The sequence below is a fragment of the Seriola lalandi genome, unplaced genomic scaffold, assembly GCF_002814215.2.
Source record: "Seriola lalandi dorsalis isolate HSWRI2012SDOR001 ecotype SW California unplaced genomic scaffold, Sedor1 jcf7180002054616, whole genome shotgun sequence".
NCBI lineage: Eukaryota > Metazoa > Chordata > Actinopteri > Carangiformes > Carangidae > Seriola > Seriola lalandi.
The window spans coordinates 21,979-45,027 of NW_019525169.1; the positions used below are offsets into that span (position 1 = coordinate 21,979).

The 23,049-nt window shown below is 41.7% G+C and overlaps 2 protein-coding genes across 2 annotated transcripts in view; both read left to right on the forward strand.

Moving 5' to 3' along the window:
• The first annotated feature begins 1,013 nt into the window (after positions 1–1,013).
• LOC111665161 (tyrosine-protein kinase yes-like) lies at positions 1,014–21,189 on the forward strand. Its single transcript, XM_023420044.2, has 12 exons — positions 1,014–1,659; positions 10,781–11,091; positions 12,572–12,671; positions 13,207–13,305; positions 13,560–13,663; positions 14,508–14,657; positions 15,218–15,373; positions 15,870–16,049; positions 16,946–17,022; positions 17,328–17,481; positions 18,321–18,452; positions 19,544–21,189. Exons 2-12 carry the CDS (start codon positions 10,794–10,796, stop codon positions 19,750–19,752), a joined length of 1,659 nt encoding a protein of 552 aa, XP_023275812.1. The 5' UTR covers positions 1,014–1,659; positions 10,781–10,793; the 3' UTR covers positions 19,753–21,189.
• Positions 21,190–21,212: 23 nt separating this feature from the next.
• The window catches only part of LOC111665149 (mitochondrial enolase superfamily member 1-like), a 4,433-nt gene continuing 2,596 nt past the window's right edge, over positions 21,213–23,049 (forward strand). Inside the window, exons 1-4 of the mRNA XM_087177633.1 lie at positions 21,213–21,444; positions 21,544–21,646; positions 22,113–22,228; positions 22,949–23,042. Coding sequence (XP_087033759.1) covers positions 21,364–21,444; positions 21,544–21,646; positions 22,113–22,228; positions 22,949–23,042 — 394 coding nt within the window. The 5' untranslated portion in view covers positions 21,213–21,363. The remainder of the gene's footprint in view (positions 21,445–21,543; positions 21,647–22,112; positions 22,229–22,948; positions 23,043–23,049) is intronic.

The following is a 23,049-nucleotide window of genomic DNA, read 5'->3' on the forward strand; positions in this document are numbered from 1 at the left end:
AGTCAAAATTGGTGCAGAGATATTTTGACCTCTAGTCTCTGGTATAGGTGAAGCTCCAGAAACACACTGGTATCTTAAATCAGACACTCACTGTCTGAGACATGCCCGTGTTTTTCAATCTCCGTTCCCCCGAATTTCTAGCACTGGTTTTTGACGTCTCACAGAAGAAGCTGATATAACCCTAATGACATCATCAGGATTATTTTCACCACAACGCACAAAATTTGTAGAGGATTTTTGTTCAGCCTTACTTTGAAGCTACTTAAGAATCAATAAAAGTCAGAGCCTAATTCAGTTCAATACAACTTTATTGATCCCTGCAAGGAGAACTGTGCAGCAACTTACCACTCAGGTCAACAAATACACTTACAATAAAAAAGGACAAACAATTTACAGTTAATTGCAAAGCCAAAACAGTCACACACTTTAAACGTGAAAACTGTATGTAGTATTGGTAATAAATAAACACAATCATCCGAAAATATCTAAAAGAATGTACACAAAAAATGACTAGAAATTAATAAAATTACCAATCAAGAATTGAGAAAGCTGATAGAGGTAGACTATTTCTATTAGCTAATCTATATATTAAATAAATCCTATAATGCTCTCTGTGATTTTGTTTCTGATATAAAAACAATCGACCACATAAATCACATAAATAAAATCACTATAATGACACACAGTGAATAATGTGTGTGAATAATGCCACACGTTAGTGATCTTACTATAATTCTATTGCATCTATAAATGTAATATTCCTAAAGGCCAATATTAATATAACAACTTATGCTTGCAGTGGTATGTGTATTGCATCCCTGTGAAGTTATGATGTACTAAAGCTGTAACGGCAGCTACACCCTGTTAAGTGAGACCTCCCTGAGCTGCAGATGTGCCCTGGCAGCTGCAGTACCGGCGTCACGACCAGCAGATGGCGCTACAGGTTCGTATTTGTGGCTTATATCGGTACAAACTGAGGACGCTCCTTTTTGTACATGAAACCATCCTCCGCTCGCCGGTCCGCTCTCCTTCCTCTAATCCGACTGTAGCTGTACCCTCTTTTCTTTTCTTTTTTGTCATTTCTCTATCCAGCCGGTTCCCCCCGCTTCTGTGACTGCCTCGTCCCCCCCCCACACCCCCCTCGGCCGTTTTCAGATCAGCTGCACCGGACGGATCTGTGTCTGTATCTCCAGCTGTGTGGCTCCAGTCCCGCAGGCAGGGTCGGCCATGTTGTTGTGTGGGGGTTGATGCAAGTTTAGTAGTAGGAAGTAGAAGCTACAAAGAGGTGGAATACTTTAGGTTCTCACTTTTTTCCTTTTTTTTTTTTTTTTTTTTGAATCACTGTCATGCTGCTGCTGGTTTCCTCCTCTCTGACCTCTCCGCTCTGAACACAATGACTGACTGCTCCACCAGCTCCGCCATCCTCACAGACTGTGACACTTGAGCTGCTTTGATTTAACTTCAGCACTAAATCTGACCACAGTTGTTTCTCTGGCGGATGGATGAAGTGAGGATGAAGGCAGCTCGGTCCCGATTGGAATAACTCGGATTTCCTTTTTTTTTTTTGATTTTTTTTTTTTCACCGGATCTGATTCAAAGGAGGGGGAAGGAAAAAAAAAAGGAGAAGACACCCGAGAAGGTCGCGGATTATCTGTGAAGGTAAAAGCACAAATTAAACTGGTCTTTGTCAGAGCTGCAGGATCAGATGAGGATGGGCCGAAACGCAGCAGCTGCTCGCCTGTCTGATCTGTCACCAACAAAGGAATGAAGCTGACTTATTATAATACAAACATATACCTGTCTGTAGGCTATAGTTTGCAATGCGATGTTCCCTGCATGCCAGGAGCTATGGAGAATTCATTAAACCATTTATATAAAGGTAAAGAATATATATATATATATATATATATATATATATATATCAGTGGATACAGAGCATGTGCTTAAAGTCCCAGTGGAATATGAGTGTAACCATATCAGATAGCATATAAATACTTTAAAGTAGGACAAGGTCATTGCATTACAGTAAAATATCATTACAGCAATTCGTTAAATATATGATATGAGATGGTTTAAGTATCTTATACATGGAGCTTAACTAGTTAATGAAGGATCGTGGTAGTAAAAGAAAAGGATAAAAGTTAAAACTCCTTTGAGTAAATTGATTTAATTGTTAAAATATGGCATTTTTATGAATGTTCTCAGTTTTAATCTCTTTCAAGCACTGTTGACAGATGTTTGCCCACGCAATGTTTTAACTAGAAGTCCAGCTGACTTCAGTGAGACCCAGACACAAGAGGCACAAGTGCCACCTGATTGTTGCAAATATCTACCCCAGTGTTTGACTCATGTTGATTCAGATTAATCAGAGATCTGTATCAGGCTGATGAGGAGGAGGAGGAGGAGGAGGGAGGAAGGAGGAAGTTCAGGCCCTCCTGGTGATGCTGTCAGTTTGCACAGTCTGAATTTAAACTTGGTGATTAAACAGCTGAGTCACCGCTTCTGTGTGTTCTTCACTCTGTGCTGCTGCTGTACTGTTCAGTTACTGTAGTGCCAATGATCCATTTCCACTTTGGAGGGCAGGGGCTGGAGAACTGTCCTCATTACCCACATAGTTTTTCAAAGCCGGCTCGGAGTGAACTCACTGACTGTCGCGCTTTAAAGTGACTGGATAATGTGTCGTGTAAAAGATACAGCCTCTCCCTGATGGCTCTGCGCCTCTGCCGGTTTTTAAATTACAGGTGAATTTATAAAACACCAAAATCTACAGTTGCAGTGCTGAAATGATATAACTTGTTACATTACACCGCAAACAAAGAGCTTTGTCTCCTGTCCCAATTTCTACAAGTGAAATCAGCCACACAAAAGGTTCCATTCATAAAACACAGCTTGCTTATAATCATCCAGCAGAACTCCAAGCATAACATAACAAATCACATAACTCATAAGACTTGTGCGTGACACCGGCGAGGTTGAAATTCTTGTTCGTATCGCTAAACACCACGGGGTTGTAAGTTATGAGCTTATGCACTTTGTTTAATCGTGACAGTGCAGCGCAGCACGTCACGGCTCAACTAACACAGATAAACTGATTCAGTTTTCTTTCCCAGAAACTCCACTAAGGGAATCTCATGATACTGAGTAACGATCCGATACCAGTCTTACCTCATTTAAAGGAACGGCTGAAGAAGCTCTCTAAAGAGCGGTTTAGTAGTAGGAGGTTGCCAGATACGAGCGGGCAGTCGGCAGCTGTGTCCTTTGCTCTGCCCTCTAACTGCAAAATCTTAAAAGAAGCAGTTTTTAGTGAATCGATTTTGCCTGAGAAAACAGGCTAATCCAGGCTACCACACGGGGCTTACAGTCACTCTATTAGATGTTGACACTTCAAACACCCAGCCTAGTTATGTGCTGACAAATGGATGATTGTAGACACACTCTGATTCCCAAAATAGCTCATGTTTACCCGATGCTCAGGTGCCAGTCTTCAGGTATTCCCATAAGAGCAGTTTTTTTTGGGGGGGGGGGGAAATGTGTGATGTCTGTTGTCTGGCAGCAAAAGAAACTGACACGTGTCCAACCAAAAGCTGTTCAGTGAGGTTTAGTGTAGAGTTGTTGTTTTTTTTACACATGATCTTGTCAAGTTAAGTTAAATCATATTAACGCGACAGCTTTTCCCCCAGGACTGAAATATTGATGGTGAAGAGAGCTGTGGATTCAAGCTGCTGAGCTTTGAATAACAACAGTCAAGCACTTAAAGTCTCCTCATTCATTTCCAAGAGAGATTTTGTATTTAGTATTTCTCAAATCAAGTCTTTTCTTGCCCTCAATTTGTTTGTAAGCCTCAGGATCAGTTCTTGTAACAGGACTCTACACCCAGCACAGTGTAAATCTCATTATGAACCATTTATTGATGTTTCTCTGACGCTCTGAGGCTTTACATCCATATCGTCACACAACATTTCTCCACACCCCAGTTTTAACCCTTTGGCATCAGAGGAATGTGGTGGATGGTGGCGGGCAGCATCTGTTGCAGATCTGAAGCCCAGTAAAGCTCCAGAGACCCTCCCCGTCTGCAGCCGCTGCGTCAGCTGCTAACAGCTGTCCAACGGGACGCTGGGCAGGGTTTCACTCAGACCGCTGGCTGATGGATGGAGGAACTCCACCATCGTACTTCCTCTCGGCTTGTCTGTCTGACTCTCAGCCAGCCAAGTGTCAACTTCATAAGAGTGTAGATCATCACAGGGGAGCGGAGGTTGTTTGATCCAGTAAGATGCTAAAAAGACTCAAATATATTTTAGAATCATTAGTTTAGTTCATTAATAATGCATGCTCTGCATTTTTTAATGAGCTTTACAGCCTCAAATCTATAAAGGAAGGATCTGAAATACATGTTCAGTCAGTTATGTATAAAATAACACACAGTACTTCACTATCACATCTTGTAACTTTACCCACTGGTTTCCATCCATCTTCTTAATGTCTTCTAGGCTGAAACCTAAAAAAGTCAATTAGTGAATGTGTAGGGTTTCACCTGATTATAATTTTCACTATTGAGTCATCTGTTGATTATTAAGTGTCGTTTAACCTTTCAAGGTGCTTGTTTTTTTCATGTACGAGTCAAAAAACCACAAAGTGTTCACTTTGAAGTGATCACACAGAAAAAGAAGCTGATCTTCACATTTGAGGAGATACATGCCAATCTGTCGGTCGATCGCTCCATCATTTTATCATCATTACCGACCCAGCAGCAGCAGCTTTGTCATCCTGAGCATGTTAGCACGCGGATGCTAGCATTTAGCTTGAATCACCGCTGTGTCTATACGGCCTCATAGAGTTGCTAGTATGGCTATAGAGTCATTATTGATTGATCATTAACTGTTGATTAACCATTCAAAATGCTTGTTTAGTCCAACTAACATCCCATGAGCCAAACGTATTCAATTCAAAATGATAAAAGACGGGAAAATGTAGCAAATCCTCGCATTTGCAAAGCTGGAAACAGTGGCTGACGGATGGATTTTCAGTGGATCGATATTTAACCCAGCTAATTGTGTGTTCTTCAGAAGCGAGCGTTGGTAAAGACGTGAAACTGCAGCTGTCTCCTCTTCTGTGCACCAGGATTGTGAGTGCAGGTAGCACCGCCCTCGAGTAATCCTGTACTTTCCCCTTACTCATCAGCTCAACTTCGTCTCCGCAGCCTTCTTTAAAATTCTGAACCACGGCCACCGAAAGCACCCAAACGTTTTCACCACTCTCCTTTATCAGAGAGTGTGAGGGAGGAAAAAACTGAGCCCTCATCCGTCTTATCGGCATTTTGTGAAGCCTGTGTGGAATTCTCACACTGTGATCGGAGCTGGGTGGGAGGAAACCATCGGCGGGTCGGCTGATAAGAAGGGTGCAGGTTCGAATTATAAATGTAACACAAGTAAATGAAAAGTGTTGATTTCATATCTGTGGAACGCACAGAGACGGTTTGAACAGCTATAGTAAATGTCTTTTGTTTGTTTTTTTTCTCCCCACAGCTGATGGTGGAAGCTGATTCAGTGTGGTCTGCTTTCAGTTTAGTTACACACACAAGCTCTCTCCAAGCCTCTGTTAAACACTCCATATATGTATACACTGGCTGAAATCAGGATTATGTGAGTCTACATAAATATAGTTGATGGGTGAAAATCAAACAAAGACACTAGAGCTTGTGAGAGCATGAGAGGATGCCTCGAAAAAACTCCATGAAACTATGTATGTTCTAGGCAAAAACAAGTAGGAACAAGAGGTCAAGGGTCACAAGGTCCCTCAGGGGAACATCTGGATCCTGCAGACAACAAATACGGTTAGTTTTTTGTTTATTATGTATTTCTTGTAATACGTGATCTCCTTTTACTTATTAAATAGATAAGTATGTAGTACTTACACCAAGGTATCCTACTGCGCTGAAGCTTCAGCGTCGTCCCTCACTTGTACGTCGCTTTGGATAAAAGCATTTGTCAAATGAGTAAATGTGAATGTAAATACAGTGTGTGACCCTGAGTCCGCCACCAGCTATCAGTTCTACAGTAGCTTACGGGACAGTCTGACCTCACTGGAAGAGGAGTACAAAACAAAGATAGAGTCTAGTCTGTGGCAACATAAAACTCCAAGGTTTTTGTGTCCTTATCACAAGTGTTCATTTGTCATTTTTACAGTTGTTCACAGTCAAGAAAAGACTTCTGTCTGCATTGACTACATCTTACACATACTAGCAAAAAAGAATACACATCTTTGTTTTTAAGATTTCAAAAAAATTTCACAGTCACGCTGGCTGAAAAAAAGAGAAAATGTTTGCCTCCAGCTGTAATCATTTCAGTCCGTACCAAATTACAATGCTTTGATTGAAAAGTCCGGCTTGCTCTGTCCCCTTTTTGTCTCTATCTGCAGCACTAAAACAATAGCACCACATCTGTCCAAATCAGATAAACGAAGGAGCCTCTGAATAAACATGTGTTTGTATTTTGTGCATGTGTGATGACATGTAAACTTCCTCATTTCAACTCTTCACCTTCCTCTCTCATTGTTTCTATATAATGTAGCTGTAACTTGTGCAACTAGAAGTCGTCCTGTGTTTGCATGCGATGTGCTGTTGTAGGTCATGTTATCTTCCTTGGGGCAGTGGATGGGATGTTGTCAGCAATTAGAATAAGTTACTATAAATAGCAGCAAGGCAGATTTTCCTTGTGGTGTCATGGCTCCACTGTTCAGGAATGATTTAGTTTTGAGGCTTGGATAGAAAAGCCAGTGAGACATTTGGACACCTAAGATCCACTGCAGCAAAGTCTGGCTGGCTTTAAGATGAAGGTGTGATCTTTTATGTCATTGTGGATTTTTTTTTTTCTCCAGACACTTTCATTATGACTGCTTGTCTTTTATGCTGGTAAATGCCACACAACACACCTTTTATTTTTGTTGCATCCTTTTTTCACCTCATCTGGGGTCGTTGCCTTCTCCCTTTGGTCTCACATTATGTGATGGCTGGCTGATTTAAGCGATATGGCACTGATAGACGGCTAGCTGAGCTGATTCAGAGGCTCCGGGAAAAGCCAGTCTGCATCGTATCATCACAGCCAAGAGTCCTTAAGAGCCCTCCGACAGAGATCCCTCTCAGCTGTGAGTGTCTGCTCACTGTTTGTGCTTTTCACATGACAAATATTGAAGGTCACTACAGGCCAAAATGACCATGCGCAGTTGGAATCGCGGGTCAGCGGTGTTTTAGCTCCAGGCCCTGGTGGTCACTCCTGTTTTTTTTGTGTTCTGTTATTATCCTCTTAGGGTAAATCCTCCTTGTTCAAGCTGGTAGAGCTGCCACTGTCTGCCTGGGTGCCCCCCCCCTTCAACCAGCTTGCTCTCTCTCTGTTTCTGTCTATATATACGATATAATATATATATATATATATATATATATATATATATATATATTATGCCCACACAGCTGCTAGTGAGACTTTATATGCATTATTCTTTAGCCCTGCAGTTCTCTACTTATAACTTTGGATTTGGCAGGAATCAGGATAGATATTGTGTTTTATGGGTACAAAAAGTAATGATTTTTCATAGGTAATGTTAACATTTTATAATATTTCATCAGAAGAATTCATTTCATTTATGCAGTAGAGTGCTTTTTTAGCTCAGTAAAGATGGTGGACCATATATCACATTTCTTTTTACTGACGGTAGAAATACGACGACGGAACAGGTGTGTCTGAACACACACACACACGCTGCTGAGAGATAAGCTATGCACTGCTTTTCTTTCTTTTCTTGCATTTACTGTGTAACACCTGCTGCTGCAGCTTTAATAATTTGTGAACAATTTTCTAATTAACTGAATGTTCGTTTAATCAATACAATGTCTTATAACTCCTTCCTAGCGAATGATCACACTGACAATGCTAACATGCTCACACTGACAATGCTAACATGCTCACACTGACAATGCTAACATGCTCACACTGACAATGCTAACATGCTCACACTGACAATGCTAACATGCTCACATTGACAATGCTAACATGCTCACATTGACAATGCTAACATGCTCACACTGACAATGCTAACATGCTCACACTGACAATGCTAACATGCTCACACTGACAATGCAAACATACAAACATTGACAATGCTAACATGCTCACACTGACAATGCTAACATGCTCACACTGACAATGCTAACATGCTCACACTGACAATGCTAACATACTCACATTGACAATGCTAATATGCTCACACTGACAATGCTAACATACTAGCATTGACAATGCTAACATACTCACATTGACAATGCTAACATGCTCACACTGACAATGCTAACATGCTCACACTGACAATGCTAACATGTGGATGTTTAGCAGGGATAATGTATGCCATGTTTACCATCTTGGTTTCACGTGTTAGCATGCTAATGTTTGCGTATTTGGACTTAACACAAACTCCAGCTGACACTGATGAATGCCATTCATTTAGCATGTATTTGGTCATAAAGCAAACTACTGGACAAATTAAAATTGTGACCCAATAATGATGCTAGATGAAAAGTTAGAAGATCACCAAAGTTAATACGGTTATCCCTAAGGGACCTTGAATATCTGAAGCTTAAAGAATTTCTGGCAATCCCTCCACCGGTTGTTGTGATATTTCAGCTTGGACCAATCATCAGACAGACATTGCCATCCCTAGAGCCACGCCACTAGAGCAGACACATCTTGCCCTTAGTAAAACTTTAACTGGCAAATCTTGGTTATTTTTACAGAGTAAATGAGTAAAAGTATTGTTTTTCTTTACATTATTATTTTGGGCACATGTGTATTTGTGCATTTGTGATGATTTGGGAAGAGTGATGTCACTTTTATGAAATGCCTGATGTCTCATTTTTGGAAGGGAAAATTGTCTTCAGTTTAAAGTGCAACTATTCCTGGGACACTAGCCAGTGTTTTATAGCGCGGTAAGTTCACTGCTGACCCGACGAGCCCGGCTCTCCTCTGTCTGATGATGAAATACAAGCCCGCCATCGTCGACCGAGCTACTGAGTAAAGCCCTCCGTTTTCCACGACACTGGTTTTGTCTCAATGTCAAAGGAAAGGTTGGCTAGGAACCTGAGAGGTTTTTCTTTCCATGCCAACATTCTCAACATATTGGCTCCAGATCCAACTTGTGAGATAAGATTTATTGGTGAGTTCCTTTGAAGTGATTTATAAGGAATCTGTTTCATTTTGACACATCTCCAGTGACTGACCGCTCGTGAAATGGTTTTGTAGAATACGACTAGTGCTCAGCACGAGCTGTAACCTGCAATTTAACCGGTTGCACGGTTTTATTTGAGCAAAGTGTTCTAAATCTTTGGAAGGCTTCTGTGGTTTGTCCCCATTTTCTTGATTTCCTTGGCAGTTCAGCTGGAGAACTCGATGAACTCCCGATTACGCCCCTCCCTCTCTGATGAGGAAAAAATCCCTCCCACCTCCCAACATCAAGGCCACTGTTCCAAAATCAGGGAAAGATGTATTACTGCTCCAGCAGATCCTCTTCTCTTTTACTGATGTGTGATTGTAACCCTGTAACTCAGTGAGCTGCTTCCCCACTGTGCCACAATGCAGCTGAGTTGCACCAGGTTTTAGTCTGCTTTCATACCCGACTTCCCTGCTCTGAATAAAAGCTTCTATTTCACTTCAGTCCTCTATTGTCTTTCTGTATTTGAATGTGTCAGCGCCAATTATCCGAGTCCAACTCCTTAAGTAGCTGCTGTTCTTGACGAATGAAACTGTTTTGATCTCCCCGAGCTCAGACTTCTTTACGAGCGTGTCTGATTGTCTCCACATTTTCTGGGCCTTCACCTCACGGAAGAATGCCCCAGTGACTCCGGCCAAATGATGTTAGAAGGAGGAATGACAATCACGCAGATGGAGACACACCAATGTTTTGAATCTTTTAGCGTGGTCAGGTTGAGACTTGGGTGGATTATGAGACAATGGGCCCCTAGTCACAGACAAGTAAAAGGCCCCTTACCCCTTCTATACAGGAGTAAGACACCCAAACTACAAAAAAAACAACTACAACTAAGGATGAACCAGAACTGTTGGCAGATTCAGAGCCACAACATCAGTGGTGTTGTAGTTGTTTGTGTCTCTTTATAATCATGTTTGATCTGTTTGTGGTTGTTTTGAGTCTCTTTGTGGTAATTATGAATCCTGTTGTCATTTTGAGTCTCTGTGTACTCATTCTGCATCTCCTTGTGGTTATTTTGTGTCTTTGTAGTTTTGCATCTGTTTGTAATTGTTTTGAAACCTTCTGTAGGTGTTTTTGAGTCTCTTTGTAGTTTTGCATCTGTTTGTGGTTATTTTGAAAAGGTTGTGGCACAGAGGCCCCCTGACCCCCCGGACCTGTGACTGTGAACTCTCTTCGTGACGTAATATCACGACAATATAAACTGTTAATCAGCTTTTTATTCCAGTGTTTTGCGCTGCATGCACACAGTTGAATCTGCATGGCCACGTTTGACTTGTGAGTGACTCAAAGCGGATTTAGCATTTACCCATATGTCCCAGTTACCACATGGCTTATAGTCTTAACGCCTGCAACAACAACAAAATGATTCACATGGTATCAGGTTATTAAATCTTCATTTCATAACGCATGATTCAGCGCCTACGGCCCGTCACTTTATTTTGCGTTATAAAGGCATATGATGAGTTGAATTCTGTTTTTATATTCTTCAGTCTGCTGGCATTAAAGTGAAGGCTTTGTGTTGTGTTTCCAGGAAGGGCGAGACGATGGGCTGCATTAAGAGCAAAGAGGACAAAGGTCCTGCAATGAAGTATCAGCCAGACAATTCCCTGGTGTCAGACCCCAACACCGCCGCCACCACGCCTCACGTGGGTCACTACGGGCCGGATCCCACCCAGCTACAGCAGAATCAGCCTCCCTCATCCACATCTGCCTCCGGGGCTGCAAATTTTAACCACACCCTCACACCATTTGGTGGCTCCTCTTCTGCCATAACTCCCTTTGGAGGGATGTCGTCCTCCTTCTCCGGTCCTGTGTCCAACTCGTTCTCTGGTGCTGTCTCAAGTGAGTAGTGTTTTATGTTACTGCAACGCTGATATGGAGAGGATTATCCTCTTAATGTCACGGTTAAAGAACATTACCACTGTTTTTGAATGTTTTATCAGATTTTCTTCTCTGCTGATTGCTTCTTTTAAACTGTACTATCGGGTTTTAGTTATGGAATGTGCTTTTCTTATTTTTCAGACAACCACTCGTAATCCTTCTATTCTTCAATCTGCTTTCTGTGATAGTATTTCCATAATACCATGTGGTATTCAATCTTTAATACGATATTTTTAATATGGTATTCAAATTAAGTTGTGGAGACTTGACTTGTTGCAGATGGGTTATCCACCATAGACTCAAATAGACCTCAGGCATGAATTGATTAGATTTTGGTGGTCAAAGGTTAAAGGTCAAGGTCACTGTGACCACACAAAAACACATTTTTGGCCATAATCCAAGAATTCATACGCTAATTAACTGCAACTGGACTGGATGGTGGATACACACGACTGCGAGGCGTTAATTCAAGTTTATCCTTGTGGTGAAATGAATGGAAAACAAACGCTATATATGTATAAAATCGCTACAGTATGCTGGGGCAGTAGTCAACAGTAATTTTAAGTAAAGAATAAATGGACTTAAACACGCAAACATACTGAACACTGACCTTAGATTGGTCAGTTTGCTAATCTGTCCATGTCACGGCTAATGCCACATCATCATTGTTGTTTTAACCAGCTCTTCCTTGTTAGATTTAACACAGGTCCTGATATCAACTGTGATCACTATAAACGTGTCTGAGCAGCTTACAGCAATCCGGAGAGCAAAGAGATGAGGTTGAGATTGAACCCTCCTGTTTAGGTGGGATTTAGGTTGTAATCATCATCCTATGTTGGATTATCTGCTTTCAGAGGGGGGTGAAGGTGGCATTTGGATGGTATTTTGCTTTCTGCAGGAGATAATGGGATTAGTATTGACAGCATTGTTGTCAGTGATGGGTATATGAATGTCTTCTGTCAGGACGTGTGGCCGCGCAGTAGGCAGAATGAAAGATGAGACTTACACTATAATTTACTGAACTATGTATCGTAGTGTTTAATTTGAGCTTTTGTGCCAATAATTTACTAAATACTTAAGTGTGACTGATGGGATCGAGATTATGACAGGGAGACAATCTTATCAAAAACTGGTTTGATATACTGTTTATAGCGGCATTGCTTGTCTTCCTGGAGTCTAGTCACAGTCATATTTCCATGCAGGAGAAGTACTCATATTATGAAATTGCAAGCCAAAGAAGATCAATACAGTATGAGCTCTCAGACCCTGGTGAGACAGTTTTATCACCTTAAATTGGTCTTTAAACAGTCACTCACAAACAAACCTGCTGGGTCCTGATTTGTTTCCTCTACAGCACCATAATGTCCTGTACTTGCATCATTGTCTGCTATTGTGTGTGCAGTTATTCATTAATTTGTGGGTCTGTTCTTGTGTTTTTAAGGTGGTGTTACATTCTTTGTGGCCTTGTACGACTATGAAGCCAGAACATCAGATGATCTTACGTTTAAAAAGGGAGATCGCTTCCAGATCATCAACAATACGTGAGAATCTCTCTAGTTTCTCTCTCGGTTTATGGAACATTTATTTGAATATGTTTCCGCACAAGTAGTGCAGTGATTACGAGATGCCTTTCTTTCGAGCAATAATGCTCAGCTGCACCTGTTCGGTGTGTATCTGCCTCCATGAATGAGTTAGATTACTACTTGTTTCCTGATGCTGCTCAGCGATGAGGCAGAGATGTCGCCTTAGGTAATAACATTATAATGTAAAGTAGATGTAGATAGTACAAAAAAAAAGCATTTTAAAGACTCAAAGACTTTTCAAATCAAATCTGGAGATCTTAGCAAAACAAATAAGCTGAGAGGAGAATTTGGGATGAGATTTAAAGGTCAAACCTTTTACATAAGCCACGTGTATACTTTTATACAAGGCTGACTTGTAAATTATTAACCCACCATTAACCGATTTTCATCCCTGGTATCAATCGTAGTAGGATATGTAGGTACCGGTCATTGGTCGACTGTTACATGAACAAACCATTCATCTCATCTCTCTTGTGTCATTGTCCTCCTGCAGAGAAGGAGACTGGTGGGAGGCTCGCTCCATCAACACAGGAAAGAAAGGCTACATCCCAAGCAATTATGTGGCCCCTGCTGACTCCATCCAGGCTGAAGAGTAAGGCCTTGTTGCTGCTTTTAACCTCATTACTCCATTTACAGCAACTGAACCAGGAGACTAATGGCACTAGCATGATTTCATCTCACATGGCTTGCATCAAAGCACAGATGTCCAACATAAACAGCCTCACAACCTGAAATAATGTGATTTTGAGGTTCTGCGCCAGGACATGTAGTAAATACAGTATGTTACTGATTTTCAATAGTAAGCTTCGCAATCTGCAGCTACCTTACTCTCATGTGTTTTTCTAGGTGGTATTTTGGTAAAATGGGTCGCAAAGACGCTGAGAGGTTGCTGCTGAATACAGGAAACCATCGAGGGACTTTCTTGGTGCGGGAAAGTGAAACTACTAAAGGTGATACTGACTTCTTTATAAAGATATTTTCTGTCATCCTGAGTCCTGATCAGTTTCTGGATGTTAGACTACTAGCAGTTTAAGGCTTTGATGGATACACAGCTTCCTAGATTTAATCATCATTACAAAAGATGAGCAACTGCGACAGAAAATGTCTGGTTCTTTGCTTAAAAAGTCAAAGGTTAAAAGAGTGCACTAAACCTAAAGAAAGAAGCCCACTTCAGCTCCCAATGAGCATGAAGAGAGCTCACAATTGTGTTGCTAGCACTGCTATGGTTAGTCAGACTAGCAAGCAAGCAAACTTTTTTATTTTGCGATTTTGAAAGCAGAAGTTACAGCGTGCAAAAGTTTAAAGAAGGGGATAACAGAGACAGAGAAGTGTGTGCAGTGTATAACAAGGCAAACAGCAATGCTAGCTGCTCTGTGAGGCTGTACTCAGGCACAGCAGGGCTTTGAGTTAAATGCTAATGTCAGCATGCTAACATGCTCACAATGACTATGCTAACTTGCTGATGTTAGCAGGTTTAACGTTCAGCATGTTCACCATTGTAGTTCAGTGTGTTAGCATGCTAATATTTGCTAATTAGCATTGAACAGCTGAGTTTGAAGGGAATGCCATTTCTTTAAAAGAAATACAGGACAAATTGGATGAAACACTCTGGTATCACCAATGTTTTTGGTTTGTTTTTGGCTAGCAGAATTAAGTGTACAACAGACAAAGTTAAAGGCATAAAATCAAGCAAAACCAAAAGAAAAACAGGATTTCTGCTCTCTTTTAACCACACAGTCAAATCATTGACACAGTGTTGAGTTGGATAAAGAACATTTTTCTTTCCTCCTTCAGGTGCTTATTCTCTCTCCATACGAGACTGGGATGAGGCCAAAGGAGACAATGTGAAACACTACAAGATCCGCAAGCTTGACAACGGGGGATACTATATCACTACACGAGCACAGTTTGACACGCTACAGAAGCTTGTCAAACACTATACAGGTATGTGGCGTGCAAAGCTTCCCACTCACAGTCTGTTTTTCTATCTCCTCTCATTCATTATTCATCACAATCTCTCATCACACCTCCAGGAATTATCCTGAAAATTACTTTGAGTCACATCCGCTGCTCTGTGCCACCATGCAGTTTGCTGTGCTGCCTACAGTAGGCCCCAGAGTGTTTCCAAGGGCGATGAATAGCCTTTAATTTTAATAACAATTGATTGTGCATTTATGATTTTGAGCCTCCCACCTTGTCTTCAGCCTGAGGAGGGTTGAGGTTAAATCACTATGAAGCCACTTCATTTCAGAGTGACTCTGGAGAGGGTTTTGGTCTGTTAAAAAGCCACTTAATCTCATTTATGTTTCATCACAGTTAGCATAAGAGCGTCTAAATTCATCAACATCACATGGAATGAATCGATGCATGAAAAAGACTGGCTTTAAAGCGCTGTTTCGAACTGGTTTGGAGACTCGTGGGTGTGTGTGTGTGTGTGTGTGTGTGTGTGTGTGTGTGTGTGTGTAATGTAGCGTTTTGATCACTGTGTCTCACTTTTATCACAGAGCATGCTGACGGGCTGTGCCACAGGCTAACCACAGTTTGCCCCACGGTCAAACCTCAAACCCAGGGGCTCGCTAAAGATGCCTGGGAGATTCCCCGGGAGTCTCTGCGACTGGAGCTCAAACTAGGCCAGGGCTGCTTTGGAGAGGTCTGGATGGGTAAGAGCAAGACAGACAAGACACACAGGAACATGTTGAGAAAATGCTTTCTGGCATCATAGACTTGTTTATTATTCACTGGTAATAATCTAGACTGGGAAATACAAAATCCGCCCAGATTTATGTAGGAAATGCAGACACAATGCACATAAATCAAACATACACAAATACTCCGAAGACTATATTTATTGTGTCTATTTTAGTCCAAACTTATCCACTTCCTGCAGTAGCTTCCTCTGTTTGTTGTGTCCTCTTTATCTCCAGAGATCGTCTCAGTCAGGAGGACAGCTCCAGCCAAATTTATTCATTCCTGGTTGAACTCCGAGCTTGTATCTGCTCATCCCAGGGATATTTTTGCGAGCAGTGCACGCATGACAGCACATGTCTGGGCAATTACAAGAGCTAATTAATGATATTGTCTCGCTCCCAACCCATTAAGAACACTGATTACCCCTGTGGCCTCTGGGCTTTTCTCTCCCTGTCTTTGTCTCGGCAGGCACGTGGAATGGCACCACTAAGGTGGCCATAAAGACGCTGAAGCCCGGAACCATGTCGCCAGAGGCTTTCCTCCAAGAGGCTCAGATCATGAAGAAGCTCAGACACGACAAACTGGTGCCTCTCTATGCAGTGGTGTCTGAGGAACCCATCTACATCGTCACAGAATACATGGCCAAAGGTGAACACAGATACCTGAAACATATCCCAAAAAACATGTTGAAGAAGGTGCAGACTGGCGTATCTGATCAGCAATTAAAACAGATATTCTATGAACCTTCAGCCCTGGAGAATAACAAAACTCAGCTGTTTCCTGTTACATGACACAGATGAGGTCTATTTTTAAAGAAAAAGCTAAACAACATCAAGCCTGAGCCCGTAGACCTTCCAGGCACAAAACTGATCACGCGGCCTCGGTTTTCAGGCACAGCGGTGATGTCAGATATATGCATGCTCATTTCCTTAAAGGGAAAAATGTAAATTTTATGGAGGTTTTAATTAATATGCTGTACAGATTGAAAGTCCTTGAAAGTCCCTTGTGGTTCCTCGGGGTCTGAAACTGGGATGGTTAATTGAAAACTGCAGTAGTTTTGTGGGAGGCTTTCATAGCTTCAGCTGCAATGCACTTTTTTTTCAGGGTTTTATGAGTAATTAGATTTATGTGTGTAAATGTTAACTCTATGACATATGCCTCCGTGTGTGTGTGTGTGTGTGTGTGTGTGTGTATGTGTGTGTGTGTGTGTGAGTGAATGCGTGTCTAAATGCCTGCAGTTTGTTGATTCAGTGTGTTGTGATCTCATAGAGCAACTGCTTTAGGATTTTCCACAGCTCCGCTGCTCGTCATGCAGAGAAAATATTTCCTCTGATAGACACTAAATGAGAAATACTGATTAAATATCACTATGAATTGCATATCAAATTACAGTCAAGCTTAATGTAATATTCAGTTTAATTGGAGAGATCCAGGGCTTAATTGAAATATTTAACGTTTCGTACAGCGGTGTATTGGTATGCAGCTCACTCACATTCCCATCAGCTGCACCTCCTCATGACCTTTCACTTTTGCTGTTTTTATAGGAAGCTTGCTTGACTTTCTCAAAGAAGGTGATGGAAAATTCTTGAAGCTTGTCTTGCTGGTGGACATGGCTGCAAAGGTGAGACAAAGCACACTTTCTTTTTTCCTTTTTTTTTTGTTGTTGTTGCACGAGTGCAGAATTTGTGTCAGTGAATCACACTGTTAAGTTTAGAGCTCTATTTTAAGCTTCAGATTTTTAAAAAAAGAACCACAGCCTCAGGTAAACATGTCTTCCTCTCCCAGATTTGGTACGCTTTGCTTTTGTTCCTTCACTTTTACTCTTCTTTTAACGGTCTGACGGCGGCCTTGACGTTCAGAGTGTAAGCTAAAAATTATTTACTGGCGCGGCAGTCGTGAAGTGCTGTCAAATTGTTTTGTTTTCAGATCGCTGACGGCATGGCTTTCATCGAGAGGATGAACTACATCCACAGGGACCTGCGCGCTGCCAATATCCTCGTGGGCGACAACCTGGCGTGCAAGATCGCCGACTTTGGTCTGGCCAGGTTGATAGAGGACAATGAGTACACAGCCAGACAAGGTCGGTGCATACACACTGTAACGCAGAAACACACACACACACAGACAGTCTGAGTCACAGGTGAATGAGGCGTCAAGGTGGAGATGATAGAGCAGCGACCTCACAGCTAGGACGACTCCCTATTGTCTCCTATCATGGTGTATTAGGCTAATAGTGGAAACCAGATGCTCCTGTTCCCTCTGATTAGTTGTGCTTTTCACACGCTGGGAGGATTCAGCTCTCTGCTTTGTCTGCTGCTGAAAGCGCTGCTTCACCAAATTGCTTAAAAAATGTATCTAAGCATGCTGATCATTTTAGTTTTTATGTGCTCATACTTTGAGATTTGTGTCTTTGAAATTGAATCTTCTTTGTCCGATTAACTACAATGGAGGGTTTGTCATGAATGTGAGGCAAACATATTTTCCAATAGAGGTTCAAGACAGCAGTTTGCTTTTATGAATTTTTACCAGAAGCAACTGTGAAACTGTATTCAATCATACAAATCAGAAAAATATGAAATAGCGTAAGTAAGAGTTAGACCAAAGGTAGGCTATTGTAACAAGATTATAGAGTCTAAAGCTGTGCTAATGGGTCTGCTAAATAGGCACTATGGTGATTAAAATGATTTAAATTCTTTGAGATATTAGGACCTTTCTGTGAAGTGCATTGGCCTGTCTGTACGAACCAGAATAATGGAATCAACAGGGAAAGAAAAACTGGTCTTCATGATGTAATTGTGGGTCATTGTGGTTTCCTGTAAAATTAGGCCAGAAATGAACACGTACGCCCTCTAGTGGGATCATCTGACCCCCCCCACTTTTTTTCCTCTCCTCTCCTCCCCTCCCCTCCATCGCCTTAAGGAGCCAAATTTCCTATTAAATGGACGGCCCCGGAGGCTGCACTGTACGGCCGCTTCACCATCAAGTCAGACGTCTGGTCCTTCGGTATCTTACTCACCGAGCTCGTCACCAAAGGCAGGGTGCCCTACCCAGGTAAATGACAATCAAGGCACACATACACGGTGATGCATATGCTTGATGAGGAAGAAGAAAAAAAAAAAAAAAACCACGGTGTCAGAGAGCGGTGAATCATGGCCGAAGTTATCAGCTTTCAGTCTGTCAGTAGACGTCAAGCTGGCGTGTTTGTTAATGTCAGAGGATGAAGTAAAGCTGCCTGTCTGACATTGTCTGTGCTGGTTGTTTATGCCTCTGCAGGGGTAACACTGACATCTACACACACACACACACTGATACCTTTACACACACACACACACACATATTTGGGATTAGATGAAACCATCTGGTGGGGAACGATCAGGAGATTGAACACCACTCTTGTTTATAGCCATCTGCCAGACTGGTACTGCCCTGGGGAGCGGTTGCCTGCAGTGTTCTGCACTACTTTCACACTGCCCCGCTTTATATCTGACGTAGTGCTGAGAAGATAATTAGATTAGTCCATTGACGGCAAATAATAAACAACCATTTTGATAGTTGATTAAAGGAATTATAAGGAATAAGCATAAATTAGCATAAAGACTGATAACAGGGAGAAGCAGCTAACCCGGCTCCATCCAGAAGAGACTAAATCTACTTTCCAGCACTTCAACACAAAGCTCAATAATTTGCACATCATATTTAGTTTGATTAATGAGTGTAACATGATACAACATGTTACTTTGTGTTGCCCCACTGGACAGAACTAAGTAAGCTGTTTATTACCCCCAGTTTCCAGTCTTTATGCTAAGCTAAGCTAACCATCTTCTGCCTGTAGCTTCATGAGAGTGGTATTAATCTTCCCATGTAATTCTCAGAAGGACGGCAAATGAATAATTTATCAAACATTTCCCGGTTTGAGCTTCTCACAAGTGAGACTCTTCCACATTTCTCTGTGTATCAATGAATAATCAATAAAGGAAATCATCATTAATGTCAGCCATTTGCATGAAGACTCTTGGGTAAATTGTAAACAATATATAGTTAGAAACATGATCCCAGTTTCCTTCTTTCATCACATCATTTCTAGTCTTTTTTGATTACCTGAAAACGCTAACAGCCATCTCCACCCCCCACCCCCCGCTCAGGTATGGTGAACCGGGAGGTGCTGGAGCAGGTGGAGCGAGGCTACCGCATGCCCTGCCCCCAAGGGTGCCCCGAGTCCCTGCACGAGATGATGAAGCTCTGCTGGAAGAAGGATCCGGACGAGAGGCCCACTTTCGAGTACCTCCAGTCTTTCCTGGAGGACTATTTCACCGCCACAGAGCCACAGTATCAGCCCGGAGAGAACCTATAGCCTGCCGGCACCCTGCGGTCCCACGAGGAGACTTGTCTAAAGACGAGAGAGGGCAGGAGCTGAAACTTCACACTTGCATAGAGAGTCGACTGGAAAACGGGATGATCCTTGTTTTTTTGGTTCTGCGTTCCAGTGTCCGCCAACATTTTGTAGTATTTTCATATTTTTTTGTTTTCACACATGGTACTACACAAGTCTTAGCTGTGTGAATTCCTGATTTTTTTTTTTTTTTTTCATGTGGATTTAATCATCGTGTACAAAATGGCAGACTGTGGAAATGGACACATTGGCATATTCATTTCAAGCATGTTTTACATACACGGCTCGTGAACACAGCACTGCGTTGCTGTGAAATAAGCTGTGACGATGCCTCACAAAAGACACAGGTATCATTGTGAGTAGCAGGCCTTTTATGTGTTTTAATGTGGAGAGCTCTCTCTCCATGTTTCTCCAAATTGTAGTCTCTGTGGTAGATTAGTAAATTATGCATCAAAGTGATTAATTATTGACGGAGGTAATATGCTAAACTAATAGGGAGAAGCTCTCAGGGGGTTGATGGTCATTATCACAGTCCATTTGACAGTGATTATTTAAAAGCAAATCCCACACAGTTTATTTACATAATCATCATTTGCAGTGCAATTTTTTATTTGTTACAAATGGGTGACTAGAGGAAGTCTCTGTGTTCCCTGCTTTTTCAATTTTAGCAATGTTATGTTCCTTTTAAGAATTTATTATTGCAAGAATTTATTCATATCATGTGGACATGGTTTTACAGCTTCATTTGAAGTCTTTCCTCACTGTCCATCATCGTCCAGAAATCTCTGATAAGACTTTTATAACAGTTGGTTGTATAATCTCACTGTGATGACTACAGAGACATGCTTACATAAAAAAAAAAAAGAAAAAAAAGAAATGTGTGTATAATGTGTCACTGGGTTTGGTTTTACAGCAAAATAACAGTTAAACAATGATGAAACTCGTAGACGTGTGGCCCCTTGCCAAGCTGGGATGACACTACACAACTGCTGCCAATCAAGCATGCAGGAGGATTTCACTGGCTGCAGAACTACTTTGTGAAGGCAGAGAGCATGAAAAAAAAAAAAGAGCCTCCTAATAAGCTGGAAACAACCATCTTGTCCTCTGAAATGTGACTGCTGAAGAACTCTCGGACTCTCGTGGTCTTCTCGTATGTACAGCAGTGATGCTTTTTTACAGCGAGTTACTCTTTGCATTTTGTTCCTGTATGGACTCATCAGGACAGTACTATAATGGAATAATTGATGACTGGGCTTGTAAAGAAGGGCTTTGTATATTATAAAATCTTCATTTTATATTATTATTAATGAAATGGACAAGATTGCATATTATATTTGGGAGGGAGGGAGTGGGTGGAGGCTCATCCGGGGTAATTTGTACAATAAACACGTGATTTTACACCTTTTTTTCCCTCTTCTTCTAAGAAATGAAATGTTTTGATTTGTCCCTTTAAGCGTCCTCCTGTAGGCAACGTTTAAACCAATGACAGAATGAGGTGGGTGGGATCAAGCTTCGCAGGTCACTTGAGAAGGAACCACGGAATCACAAGACAAACTAAACTTCGGTGCCAAAATGTTGCAGAGAGTTATTAGTTTGACCGTCAGGGATGTGAGATTCCAGACGTCTTTGGAGCAGCACGGCTCAGATGCGATGGTGAGAGAGTTTCTGCAGAACCGTCTGTTGTGCACATACACTTTACTGCGCTCACATTTACATTGTGGAGAGAACTGACTGTAAGTTTATGCGCTGCAGCACACTGACCCGGATTATTCAGCCGCATATGTGGTCATCGACACGGACTGCGGCCTGAAAGGCTTCGGCCTCACATTCACTGTAGGAAAAGGCACCGAGATTGGTAAGATTCTCTCTAACACACACACACACACACACACACACACACACACACACACACACACACACACACACACACACACACACAGCGTAGCCAAGGCACTTCCGAGTCTTCAAAGTTCACGACACAACCACTGCAACATGTGCTGCTGCGTTCAAGTGCTCCTAATAAGCTCCGAATTTCGAGACCCTGGAGTAAAAATACAACTTTTTGCAAATTACATTGATTGTAATGCTTAATAATAATACATACATACATACACTTAAAAAAGCCATAATGCCAAAATGCTACTTAATAATGAAATTTTATACGCACGTATCTGGAATGTTGTCATGTGTGCGACGGTACCTGAAGCTAACACTTCTTTTCTCGCTTGCCAGTGTGCAAAGTTGAGCCGTGCACTGCCATCTTGTGGTCATGGTCAGTAATGATCGACTGATCTCTGTCGCCTTGAACTGTCACCCCGCAGTGGTGCGTGCTGTGGACGCCCTGGCAGGACTGGTTGTTGGGAAATCCTTGCAGGAGATTGTGAGCGACTTCCGTGGGTTTTACCGCCTCCTGACCAGCGATGGTCAGATGAGATGGGTAAGAGCAGGCACACAAACACTGATAGACCTTATCAAAACTGATATGGGAAACACTGAGCCATTCAACCTGATGTATTCACTGGATGAGATTTTTTTTTTCTTGCCTCTAATAACATTATCTTTCTTGCTCACAGCACCATGTTGTGCTTTTTCCAACACAGAGAGAGTGATTCACATCCTCTTATCTTGTCATGGATTCCTTTTAACTACATCAATACTTCTGTTAAGAAGATATCTGGCTTCTGTCTCCTCATCCAGAATAATATTATGCTGATATCCAAAAAATAAGTGCCACATAAATCCTTTTTGGTGACTGATTGCATTGTCTGCCGTCATAACTTGTTGCTGCTAGATGTAACAAACTAATGCTTTGCAAACCGTTTGAAAGGGTTTCCAATCTTGAACTGAGACTTTTCAAGTAGAGGGTTCTTCACATGCAAGAAAAAGCTATTTATAACGTGCAATAGATAATAAAATGTGAAAAGGAATAGTTCTTGAAGGTCCTGGAGTCCTTCGACATTTTAAAACCCTGTCTACCTAAAACTCTTAAACACACTTTTAAAAATTGTCCTATTAGTTCTTCACATTGAGTCTTTTTTGTGACTCCCATTTTCGATACACGTGTTGTTTGTTTTTTCAGTGCTATTTATGTAATGTTGAATATTTTAAGTGGTAGTCAAAGGTTGGCTTCTTAAATCTTTTGTCTTGTCCGAAACAGTTGGGACCGGAGAAAGGAGTGATCCACCTGGCCACTGCTGCGGTTCTGAATGCAGTGTGGGACCTGTGGGCGAGGGCGGAGGGCAAGGTGGGGCCATTAGA